General features: G+C 42.3%; 1 protein-coding gene across 2 annotated transcripts in view; it reads left to right on the top strand.

Moving 5' to 3' along the window:
* The window catches only part of LOC124865756 (atrial natriuretic peptide receptor 1-like), an 88,907-nt gene that overhangs the window by 13,739 nt on the left and 61,827 nt on the right, over window positions 1–13,341 (top strand). The window contains exons 3-4 of one of the 2 annotated variants that reach the window (XM_047361132.1): window positions 12,520–12,683; window positions 12,988–13,101. In XM_047361132.1, the coding sequence (XP_047217088.1) occupies window positions 12,520–12,683; window positions 12,988–13,101 (278 nt within the window). Of the gene's footprint in view, window positions 1–12,495; window positions 12,684–12,987; window positions 13,102–13,341 lie in introns of both variants that reach the window. The other variant, XM_047361131.1, reaches the window with a different exon arrangement.

Below are 13,341 nucleotides of genomic sequence, written 5' to 3'. Positions count from 1 at the left end.
GCTTTAACTCTTTAGATTTAGGTCACTTTCTAAACTTTATTTCCTCTCCAAGATTCTGGAGAAGATTATTTATCATAATTTAAGTTTTTTCTTGGATTAGAACAAGGTTTTTAAGCTATTTCAGTCCAATTTTAAAACCCACCACTGTACTGAGACTGCTGAAGGTTTTTAAAAATGTTCTTTTTGCCACAGATACTGGTCACTATGTTTTTTTGGTTCTGTTGGATCTAACAGCTGCCTTTGATACAGTGCACCATCAAATTCTCCTTTCCCGTCTAGAGACCTGGATCGGGATTCATGTGGTTTCTCTAGATTGGCTCAGGTCTTATTTAATGGGGAAGGAACCAGATCCCGAATCCATGCAGCTGACAGGAGCGTCCTCTGTAGGGTGGCAGGGTTCTGCCATGAAGATAAAGAGAGGAGCTCCATCATCCAGGAGGAGCTCACAGTAGATTTATTGTTCCTCTACATCAAAAGGAATGAGCTGAGGAGGTTCTGATGGATGGTGTTACAAGTGTTTATAGTTACCAACTGCAATCTGCAGTAATGTACAGTAAATGTCTGGTTCTGTCATGAGATGGTGCACAACTGAAGTGTCTTGAACAGAGTTTATAGTTCAGGAGAGTAGGGCCTTCAGCTACATAGAAATACAACAAAGGCAGTGGAACGAGATGAAAATCCAGCAGATTTAGAGAATCAGATGTTAAACATTTTAAATCCTTTTTGTACATCCTGTCAGGAAATGGTGATCAGAATCAGAGGTCCAGTTATGTTATCTCCGCTGACAGATCAGCATGAAACTGGAGTGAAGTACTGTTTGTCATATCAGAACCTCCTGCAGTTTGAGTGGAATGGGTCTGTGAGGAGCCATCAAGTCTCTTAGTTCTGTAAAATAAATGAATCTGAGCTGTTTGTATATGATGCAGTCTGTATTCATGCTTCCCAACAGCAGTCCTGCCCAGTGTCTTCGTTGGAATCTGACTCTGTGATGCTGTTGGTGTCCTGGTTCGGTGTTCTGGTGCTATAATCTGATCCGATCGGACCAGCAACTGCAGAGACAACCTCATCAACAACAGCTGTATGATGCAGCTGATAAATCCCAGCAGGAACAGAGAGTCAGAACCGAGCAGAGTGGTTGTTTAACCATGTGTATTTGTGTCCTTTTTATCAGAACCCGGCCTGATGACTCACTGCAGCCATGGGGTTCTGGTATTTTCAAACCTAACTGAATTGAACCTAAAATACATGACTTCAACCTTTTACTGAAGAACCCACTTATGCAGTATTAGGACTGAGCTATTCGTCCATCAACATGGTTGTGGATGTGGGGAGCCAATGTGGTGCTGCAGAGGGAACCTAAAAGGATCAGAATATGAAGAAGGCTCACTGGACCAACCTAATCCATATAGCCCTTGTCTGGTTCTGGTTCTCTTCAGATGGACGTTGGACATCAGAATAAACAGAGATGATCCAAAACTTTGTTTTCTGGAATCTTCTGTGCATAGGAGGCAGCAAACAGAGGAAGGCAGTGAGTCTAATTTTGGAATTATTGTTCTGAAATGAGAGAACAGGCCCGAGAATGTTCTGGTTCTTGTTGAAAAGGAATTTCACTTTCTGTTTCTTAAATAAATCCAAGCCAATATTCATTCAGGTGGCAGTATGTTGGACCGGTCCCTCTTAGGTGCCTGGTTCCTGCTGAACCTTTGGAACAAAGTGCTGTTTTGGGAAAGCTGTGCAGGGATCTTGTCTCTGGATCCCACCTTCGTTCTAAGGTCACTCGCCTCGTTGTGGCGGCAAAACTGCAGCCGATCATCCAGAACAAATGTTCCTACAAGGTTGTGCTCTGGACCCCGGTTCCTCCTCACTGCAGCTGTTCCTTTCCACCTGGCCATGGTTAAAGATTAATCTGCTGCAATCTGTTTCTAAAGCATGATGACATCATGCCTCGGTGCGTCACTGGCACCATGGAAAATGGTGGGAAACACGGATTCTTTTTAAAAGTTGCATTTCATCATTAACATCAGGGATTTACCTCTGACAAGAAACTGGATCCAGGTTTCTGAAAGCCACAAAGGTTTTACTGTAGGTCCAAATCCCACATTAAATCCCATCGGGCTTTCAGTCAGTCAGAGGTTCTCAGGTCAGAGTTCCGGGTTCAAAATTCCCAGTTAATGGTTCTCAAAACAGACTTCCGCAGAGTGAATCTGACCTGGAGGTCAAGCCCAAATCTTCATCCTGGATCTGTCTGATCAGTTATAACAGCTAACATGTTGTGGGTGGAACTTTACCTTTCTCTGGATTAAAGCTGATGGAGTGGATCCAGGATCTTTTCATTAATCATTCAAGTCTGAACTGAGAATTTAAAAAACCCAACTGAGTGCCATCAGTGGATTAGAATTTATGTGAAATATCACCACAGGGGGGTGGTATTAGCTAATGGTGGACATCTTGAAGGAAAATGAAGATGAGCTCTTTAGCTTTCCCAAATCTTGGAAATTTGTTCTTATCCAGGAAGATGTTGGTCAGTTTCACTGAGTCGGATGGGGCCGGACCCAGCTGATGGATCATGAAGTTTTTACTTATTTATTGATTTTTTCACTTTTTTCTTTTTATTGTCTCGTATTGACAAAGTTCTGAAAACTGTCGGAACAAGATTGGACCATGTTGGTACCAGGTCCAGCAGGGACAGGCATCTATCAGTCTCCCCTACTTACATCTTCTGTCACCTGCAGCTTCAGTCAGTACACCACCTCCTCTGATGGGAAATTTTTGTGAAAAACTGAATTTATATGCTTAGAACCTTAGGTCGGTCGTGGCAGATGGCCGCTCACACTGAGCCTGGTTCTGGTTCTGCTGGAGGTTTCTTCCTGTTAAAAGGGAGTTTTTCCTCTCCACTGTCGCTACATGCATGCTCAGTATGAGGGATTGCTGCAAAGTCAACACCAGTGACTGTCCACTGTCTCTACATGCTCATCCAGGAGGAGTGAATGCTGCAAGTCACTGACTGGATGTAATCTGCTGGGTTTCCTTTGATAGAAAAACTTTTTATCCAATTTGAATAAATAACTGAATCTGACTGAACTGTTCAATGGTTACAATTAATAGGAATGTATGAACCTGACTGTTGTGAAGAACCTTGAGACGACATGTGTTGTGAATTGGTGCTATATAAATAAACTGAATTGAATTGAATTGAATCCATGTGGACCTGAAGGCAACTCTGGAGACAGGTCAGGACAGGTCCATTGAAAGATTTAAACCAAGAAATGTTCTGCATCCATGTTCCTGAGCACAGGCAAATAATTGAAGAACAGGAATGTGAGGATGTCGATTAATGCGTTCTGCTGCTCCAGCAGCACTCCGTCTCTAGTGACCACTTTGTTTAATCAGCACCGGCTAAACTGGGCTCATTGTTGCTGAAGGATGTAATGTTTATGCAGAGCCGCTGCACACTGAGCAGACCACACACTTAATAACCTACCTGTTCAACACTTTCCAACCTGGAGTCAGAGCACTTCTGTTCGGTTCTGGGTAGTTCTAGTCACCTGATTATCCTGAAGTTCAACAGGTCTCCGCATACAGACAGATCTGCTGCAGATTCCCAGACTTACTCTTTATCTCAGTTGGTAGAGATTTCCTCATCTGTCTTTAAAGCTTCATTAGAACAACTCCTTTCGTTCCTGCACTTCAAGTTTCCAAAAAAAGTTATTTTAGGGGCATTTCGCAACTCTGTTATGCTGCCATTATTTCTCCCTGGATGGCATAGAGAATCCCAAGCCTTGAAGAGTTCCAGGTCTCCAGCATTACAGAGCCATCACCACGTTTCTGGTTGTTAAATTCCATGCTGGGGACAGAGCAGTCCAGCAGCGGAACCTTCCTCTTCGTCTGCCAGAGCTTTGTAATGCGGTTTTCCATTGTCTTGTGGAAAATGATGGATGCCCCTGGAGAAGATGTGGTTTTGAATTCAGCAGATGTTGCTCTAATATCTCTGCTGGACTTTTCTGGGTCAGTGCTGCATCACAGAAGAGGAAATGTGCTCAAGAACATGTTATAACATGGAATAAAATATTTGAAACATGCAGGCGGACAAAAAGATGAGGCAGGATGTGTGTAATAAAGGACCCTTCAAAGTAAAACAGGAAGTGGAACAGGAATATGAGAGCTGGTCTTGAGGGCTGTGGGTGGTAAATAATGGATGATTTAGAGGCCTGCCTGAAGCTGTGACGGCTCATTACAGAGCACAGCTGGAAACCCTCCAGCTGACTGGAGAAGCAGAAATTTGGCCTCCTGATTGTCTGAAGAGGTGTGATGATTCTCATTGAAATTCAGTGCTGGGTTCAGTGCTGACAACATCAGATTTCCAGTAAAACTGGGAATTACTGGAGAAGAAATGAAGTAACACCAGCAGGAAGAAAACACAAGGAGAACAGCAAAACAGCATTAGGAGGAACACCAGGAGAAAAGCAGGACCTGTTTCCACACAGCTTCATTTTATCCTCTGGTTCTGCCTGATCCCAGGTTGGTTGGTCATATTTATTGATATTCATGTGAATTACAATCAACTCAAACAGCTTTGATTTCTTAAAGACCAGAGCTTTTGCATCTCTGGTCTACAGCCAATATGATGTTGTCAGATCTGCTGTTAAGAGTCCAGATTATTTTAGATACACTGAAAAAAAATCCCTCCTATAATCAATTTAGTAATTTAAGCTAAACAAAGTGAGATTTGATCTAATTTAAGCAAAGATAGGAAATGATACTATGACTAAACCTACATAGTCAATAAAACATCAACCTTTGACAAACTGCCTAAAAGGCCAGAGCAGCAATAAAACATCCTCCAGGCTGCAGATATAAGAAACCTTCAGCAACTCAGGAGCTGCATGAACTTCTTATTCTGAACAATAAAATATAAAATTAGGTCCATCACTGTCCATCCATCCACCCATCCATCTCCCACTTAGCTGAGATTGGGTTGCAGGGCAACAGTTCCCAGCGGGAACCCCAGATGTCCTTCTCCAGTTCATTCTTGGGCATCCCAAGGTGTTCCCAGGACAGATGGGCTTTGAAATCCCACCAGTATCCCTGATATTAGGCTAACTGTAATGACAGGGAGGCAGCTGAGGGTAGGTTTTGTACCTTGGTTCTGACACATGGAGAAGGTTTTGAAAGTCCAGTTCCCAAAAACACTGTGAGGTTGATATCTAAAGAAGGTTGAGGTTCAGTTGAAGAGAATAGCTGTTAGACAGGAGGGTGTAGAAAAGATTTCAATAGTTTTCTCTGCTTTTGGACCTACTCACCTGAAACAGGTCTGAACCTGAGGCAGTTGAAGCTGGGACACTGGTGGACCTTCTCAGCATGTAACTGACCCAAGTGTGTAAAAATGTTAGTTGTGCTAATTTGCAGATTGCTGGTTCTGAGGGATCTCTGGCTGAGGGACGGCTGTGGTTGGATGCTTAGCTTGTGGCTCATGAAGAACTGGCACAAATATTGTCTTACAGAAATGACCCGCGTTCAGAGAGGTCCCGGTCAGGGTGAAGTTCACTTCATCTGTCTGATCATTTCATCCAGGACACCTGCTGACAAAACAATGACAAGAACTGAAGCAAAGTCAAAGAAGCTGCTGAATAAATTACCTTCACAACTCAATAAGAACCACACAGAACATCATGCAACATAGATCAGGGCCATTCAACCAGAACTAAAAAAGGTCCATTTAAAGAAAATTTGCTTAAGCACGGCTCTGGAAGATTTTTATGATATAATTATTCAATGTGATATATATTTAAGTAGCTGTCTCATCTTCTGCATATGATCAATACCTTAGACTCAAGTCAAGTTAATTAATTTCAACTCAAAAAATGTTTTCATAGTATTTATTGTTGTTATATTGTTACATATCATAGAACTGAACACACACACACATATATATAAACTGTCCATATGGGCAATTTTCCTTCATTTACTAAATACAAATTAGGGCTATGTTTGCAAATAGGAAAATATAAATAGTATGATTGTTAAAATTCAGAATATGAAAAAAAAGCTGGGAAGTTCTCTTTTTGTTTTACATCAACAATCTCAACAGGCTTCCAGATGATAAAATTTAACAACTTTAGGAGCTCATTTTCTTCATATTTTGTATTGAGTTCCCTCCATTTTTTACTCGGTAGGAAAAATGAGGTTGAGGTTCTCCTTCCAGAACTTTAAACCTGGGCTTGAATGAGTCAAATCCATACACATATGTTAATTAGTGTCCATTGGTGAGTCTTGATTGATATTTAGTTTTGATAATGTTCATTGTAGACATGGCTGCTGCTTCATGGTTGTGTGTGGAGCCAAAGATGATCAGGATGTACAGAGCCTTGTGAAAGTATTCGTCCCCCTTGAACTTTTCAACCTCTTGCCACATTTCAGGCTTCAAACATAAAGATATAAAATTCTAATTTTTTGTGAAGAATCAACAAGTGGGACACAATCATGAAGTGGAATGAAATTTATTGGATGTGTCAAACTTTTTTAACAGATAAAAAACTGAAAAGTGGGGCGTGTAATATTATTCAGCCCCTTTACTTTCAGTGCAGCAAACTGACTCCAGAGGTTCTGTGAGGATCTCTGAATGATCCAATGTTGTCTCAAATGACTGATGATGATAAATATAATCCACCTGTGTGTAATCAAGTCTCTGTATAAATGCACCTGCTCTGTGATAGTCTCAGGGTTCTGTTCAAAGCGCAGAGAGCATCATGATGCTGTTAACTTAGGTCTACACTTCATCCTGCAACACCTCGACCATCCAGGGACGTACGCCAGGATCCTGTTTGTAGACTTCAGCTCCACCTTCAACACCATCATACCAGACATCCTCCACCAGAAGCTCACCCAGCTCAACGTCCCAGCCTCCACCTGTCAGTGGATCAACAGCTTCCTGACGGACCGACAGCAGCAGGTGAGACTGGGGAGCATCTTCTCCCGATCCAGATCAATAAGTACTGGTGACCCCCAGGGGTGTGTTCTATCCCCACTGCTCTTCTCTCTGTACACAAATGACTGCACCTCATCGGACTCGTCCATGAAACTCCTGAAGTTTGCAGACGACACCACTGTCATTGGACTGATCCAGGACGGTGATGAGTCTGCATACAGACAGCAGGTGGATCGGCTGATACACTGGTGCGGTCAGAACTACCTTGAACTCAACCCACTCAAGACTGTGGAAATGGTGGTGGACTTACGGAGAACACCACCCCCATACACCCCCCTCACCATCCTCAACAACACTATCGGCCGTGGACCACTTCAGGTTCTTAGGAACCACCATCTCTGAGGACCTGAGATGGTCTTCACACATAGATACTGTTCGAAAGAAGGTCCAGCAGAGACTGTACTTCCTGAGGCAACTCAAGAAGTTCAACCTTCCACAGGAGCTGCTGGTCATCTTCTCCACTGCCATCATTCAGTCTGTCCTGTCTTCATCCATCTCAGTCTAGTTTGGTTCATCCACCAAACAGGACAGGTCCAGACTGCAACGAATAATCAGGACTGCAGAGAGAATAATCAGAGCTGACCTTCCCTCCATCCAGGACTTATACAGGTCAAGGGTCAGGAAAAGAGCTGCTAACATCTCTGCAGACCCCACACACCCTGCACATAAACTGTTCAGAGCTTTACCTTCAGGTGGCGCTACAGAGCACTGTTCACTAAAACCAGCCACCACAGAGACAGTTTCTTCCTCCAGGATGTTTCTCTGATGAACATTTAATAGAGAACAGAACAACAGCAGACAGATGTTGCAAATGCACCTTTTTATTATATATGTGTAAATTGTAAATATGTATATTCTGTAATGCAAAAACAAAACCAAAGAGCAAAGTGGACCGGAGACAAATTCCTTGTTTGTATGTACGAACTTGGCAATAAAGCTGATTCTGATTCTGATTCTGATGAAGACCAAGGAACACACCAGGCAGGTCTGAGATACTGTTGTGGAGAAGTTTAAAGCTGGATTTAGATACAAAAAGATTTCCCAAGCTTTAAACATCCCAAGGAGCACTGTGCAAGCAATCATATTGAAATGGAAGGAGTATCAGACCACTGCAAATCTACCAAGACCCGGCTGTCCCTCTAAACTTTCATCTCGAACAAGGAGAAGACTGATCAGAGATGCAGCCAAGAGGCCCATGATCACTCTGGATGAACTGCAGAGATCTACAGCTGAGGTGGGAGAGTCTGTCCATAGGACAACAATCAGTCGTACACTGTACAAATCTGGCCTTTATGGAAGAGTGGCAAGAAGAAAGCAATTTCTCAAAGATATCCATAAAAAGTCTCGTTTAAAGTTTGCCACAAGCCACCTGGGAGACACACCAAACATGTGGAAGAAGGTGCTCTGGTCAGATGAAACCAAAATCAAACTGTTTGGCCACAATGGAAAACGATATGTTTGGTGTAAAAGCAACACAGCTCATCACCCTGAACACACCATCCCCACTGTCAAACATGGTGGTGGCAGCATCATGGTTTGGGCCTGCTTTTCATCAGCAGGGACAGAGAAGATGGTCAAAGTTGATGGGAAGATGGATGGGGCCAAATACAGGACCATTCTGGAAGAAAACCTGTTGGAGTCTGCAAGAGACCTGAGACTGGGACAGAGATTTATCTTCCAACAAGACAATGATCCAAAACATAAAGCCAAATCTACAATAGAATGGTTCACAAATAAACGTATCCAGGTGTTGGAATGGCCTAGTCAAAGTCCAGACCTGATTCCAATCGAGAATCTGTGGAAAGAGCTGAAGACTGATGTTCATGAACGCTCTCCATCCAACCTCACTGAGCTCCAGCTGTTTTAAAAGGAAGAATGGACAAGAATTTCAGTCTCTTGATGTGAAAACTGATAGAAACAAACCCCAAGAGACTTGCAGCTGTAATTGCAGCAAAGGGTGGCGCTACAAAGTATTAATGCAAGGGGGCCGAATAATATTACACGCCCCACTTTTCGGTTTTTTATTTGTAAAAAAAGTTTGACACATCCAATAAATTTCATTCCATTTCATGATTGTGTCCCACTTGTTGTTGATTCTTCACAAAAAATTATAATTTTATATTTTTATGTTTGAAGCCTGAAATGTGGCAAGAGGTTGAAAAGTTCAAAGGGGGCGAATACTTTCGCAAGGCACTGTATATAGCTACTTTCTTCAGACCTGAGAAGGTTGTTTCAGGGACCATTTGGAGTCAGAAAGTGGGAGGTTGAGTTCTCTCAAACTGCTCTTCCAGGGCCACAACTGCTTGGAGATCAATCAGCTGCATCTGAAGAGGCCCATGATCTACCCATTTAATAAGCTGTGCCACTTCCTCTGAGAATGTCTTGACATCTGTGATGAGAAATGGGTTCTGAATGAGCAAGTTGAGCTGCGGTCCAAAGTTGAAGCTTCTAAGACGGTTGCTGAAGTTTAGAATCAGCTTATCAATAAAATAAGCATAGAAGGACAAATGTTGCCCCCCTGAACCTGTTCTTGTAGTGCTGGGAAGTGGAAACTCTCTTCCTGCAGGTCTTCCTTGAACACCTCAAGCTTCCTCTGGAAGGAGCGGACGGCTGTCATCAGCTCAGAGACAGAATTGTCCTTCCCCTGTAGTCACAAATTCAGTTCATTCAGATGGAGGTGATATCAATGGAAAAAGGCCACATTGTCCATTCTCTTATTTTCTAAAAGGTTAGAAAACTGTTTTTTCTTCTGACTTCTAAGCTCTGCCAAAAATGATGCAACTTCCATCCTAATGGAGCAGAAGCGTGCTATTACCCTCCCTTTGCTGAGCCATCTCACATTATTGTGGAGGAAAGGGTCATCAGCATCGGCATTAATTCCCTTAGCATGCGATGCTGGTAGGATGAGGATGCCCTGAGACAACTGATCATTTTCATCATTATATTCATCACTTCAGCATTCCCGTCTGACAGGGACGCACGCACAGAGGACAGACTGGTGAATGATGCAAGACTGCTACTAGAGGTGGGCAATATTGCCAGAAAATGATATCAGGATATATTTTTTTAAACAGCTGGATTACGATAACAGAGACAATATTCTACGTTTTCTGCTTTTTTTTAAATTGGATTTGGCCAAACAAATACACCGAGTCACCAGAATAAAAAATATATTCATATATAAATATGTACAAAAATCCCACAATACATTGAGTCTGTCAAAGGAAATATAAAATGAATAAATATAAATGTAAACTTTGTTTAGCCTTTAAAATACTTGCTGAAATCATCTACCAAGTATAAATAAAAATACTTCAATACACAAAAAATGAATCAATTGTAAACTTCAAGTATGTCAACTGTTCTTAAACAGTTTGTAGAACAATATCTTTGAAGAAATCTTTTTAACCACACCTTGTAAACATTAGGAAGACATAATGCAATCCAATGAGGTCATCAAACAAAAAGCACCTTTTCCTCAAACTTATGTAGAATTATTTTAAGTATTGGCAATACTTTGGTCATTCTATTTGTGTAAAAAGCTTCTGAAAATAAATCAGAGGTGGATGCAAAAACAATGAAATCTGACTTGAGAAATAACCACCACATAAGAAGCGCTGCAATTCAACAAGATTTAGGATAAACAGTCATACAAATATCCTGAAAGAAATGAACATTCATTTTGAGCGGCAAACACTTTCAAATGAAGTACATGAAAAATCTAAACTTACACTTATTGGAAAAACTCCATTCATGCAGCACATTTCTTTTATTTATTTTCCGTTTAGCTTCAACTGTACTTGAGTTTCAGATTCTTTGTCAGGAGAACCAGTCTATGTACTGTAGTGTAGGTGTGTATATATACACCATGGTACATCATGCAACATAAAACATCATAAAATATAGAGCATACATTAGCAACATCATACCTAAATAATTCTCTCACTACATTAAGTGAATATTTTCACTCTGACCTCAACCTGCATCATTGTTCTACCTGTGAATTTTAAAAAGGTCCAGATTACTCTGGGTCAGAGTAAGCTGGGTATGTTAGGGGAAGGTTCTGCAGCAGGAAATCCTCCTCTGTCCCCAACCCTGGTTTACCGGCTGCTGCAAACCATGCTGGATGGATAAAATGGGGGATAGGTGTATGTGCGTGTTTGTATTTATTGCTTGGTGAGACCCATTTTCTAAAATCAATGCCAGTGACTGTCCACTGTCTCTACATGCTCATCCAGGAGGAGTGAATGCTGCAAGTCACTGACTGGATGCAATCTGCTGGGTTTCCTTAGATAGAAAAACTTTTTATCCAATTTGAATAAATAACTGAATCTGACTGGTTGATAGTTAGGATTAATTTGGGATGGATGTACTTGATGTGGAATCTGTCTGGATGATTGGATAGACATTTTTTTATTGTAAAGTGCAGTGAGACGTTGTGTTGTGAGTTGGCGCTATATAAATAAACTGAACTGGATTGATTGATGACTCCAGTTTAGGACAGGAAAGGCAGCTGCAGTATTTTTAAGTTGGGAGGAAGTCAGTGAAATCCCCACAGGAGAGATTAGAGCACAGGGATGTGGGATGGGAATGCCAGCAGCTCCGAGGTATTTTAGTGCCAGGCATAAAAAACCTGTGAGCTCTGCAGTGTTTCTGCGGTTTCACTTCCTGCCCCGAAGATATCAATGCCTAAAACAATGGGGTGGGGTTGAGGGAGGGTGTCTTCCTGTATCTGTCTTATCCAGGAACCCGAACCAGAAGATCCTTGTGCAGAAGCCACAGAGGAGCTCAGTACTGGTGCCAGTTTGTTTAATAAGGTTCTGATCTAGGCAGAAGCTGCTGTGTTTCTGTAGCACGTCAGACTTGTGTTTAGACTTTGTCCAACACCTTCTGTATGAACGTCTGGGCCAGACTGGTGTCAGGGAGAAACATTGGCAGGTTGTTCTCATCCAGCCTTTGGAGAACAGATCTGGAGCTTATCTGTGTGAGGGTTGCAGAAGAAAATCAGACTTTAGCATCTTTACATGGGAATAATTTAATCATCATATAAAATGAAAAAAGCTCCAGGGTTTCAGTTTTCATCAGGAGACAGAAATCCGACAGTTTGTTTCCAGATGAGGAGACCAGGTCCAGATCCAGAGAGGTGAAGGATTTAGGTTTTATTCCAATGGGATTTAAGATTTTTCAGTTTAAACAGAAACTGACCTTAGGACATTTAGAGACCATCAGGCCGGCCCTAATGATCGGGGTTAATATAATAAAGAAGCTTCTGGCTGAAATTGAACCTGTCTGCTTGGTTTCCTGGGTCAGGCCCTGATTTTAATTATGATCTGTACATTTTCACCGGGGTTGAGGTCAGAGACTGGAGATGGCCAATCCAGAAGCTAAATGTTGTTCAGCTTTATCTGGACCCAGTTTAGATGTTTGGGATTGTCCAGATGTTTCTGTCCTGTTCAGATGTTAAAGCAGCATTCTGACTCAAAATTCTTCTCCTACTACTCCTCCTCCAGTGATGTTTGTCTGCTGCTCACCAGACGTCTTCAGGAAGCTTATGATCCATTTCTGGCTGGCCATCCTTCCTCACTCTGAATACGTGTTTTTCTTCATCGACCTGTTTGCTGACAGTCTGAACTCTAGAGGCCAGCAGCCGTGGGAGCGAGGTGACGAAGATGACGCCATCGCCAAAGAGGCCTTCCAGGTGAGAGCTGCTTTCCACCAATCAGCAGAGAGGCTTTGCATCACCTGACAGCTGCAGCTTCAGTTGGAAACATGCTGGAGCTGCAGTGAGAGCATCTTTAGAAAACATTCTTCCTGCTGAAGGATAATAAATTGTTTAAATTGGCCACCCTGGTGCAGCCATGTTGGATACTGCACTCAGGGTGGCTGGGTCACCTCCAGTTCTCCCAGTTGGAATTCAAACTTTGGGAAGTCCAGTCCAGTCCCGTCCATCCATCCATCTGAGTTCAGTGGTACAATTTAAACCCGTCTCTTTTCTTTTTCAGTGTGTGAAGATCCTGACATACCGGGAGCCTCAGAACCCGGACTACCAACAGTTTGTTTCCAACCTGAAGATGGACGCCTGGAATATGTTTAACTACAGTATGGAGGACTCACTGGTGAGTTTGTGCTCGTGGGTACGCAGTCAGCATCACAACCTATAAGAGCCGTGTTTGGTTTCCTGACTGGATGTTGCAGTTTCTTTGGAATGGATGGATAGATAGATGGATGCTAATGCATGCAGGGATGGGTACCGATTTTGGTACTTTTATAGGTACCGATTCACGTAAAATCAAACAGTACCCTGTTACCTAAACGCATCATTGTGACACTGAGGGAGTGGAAGAGTGGGCGATTTT

Source organism: Girardinichthys multiradiatus, chromosome 3 (assembly GCF_021462225.1).
Source record: "Girardinichthys multiradiatus isolate DD_20200921_A chromosome 3, DD_fGirMul_XY1, whole genome shotgun sequence".
In the NCBI taxonomy this organism is placed as follows: Eukaryota; Metazoa; Chordata; class Actinopteri; order Cyprinodontiformes; family Goodeidae; genus Girardinichthys; species Girardinichthys multiradiatus.
The sequence above is the reverse complement of the archived record's forward strand: the minus strand, read 5'-3'. Positions and strand labels throughout refer to the sequence as shown.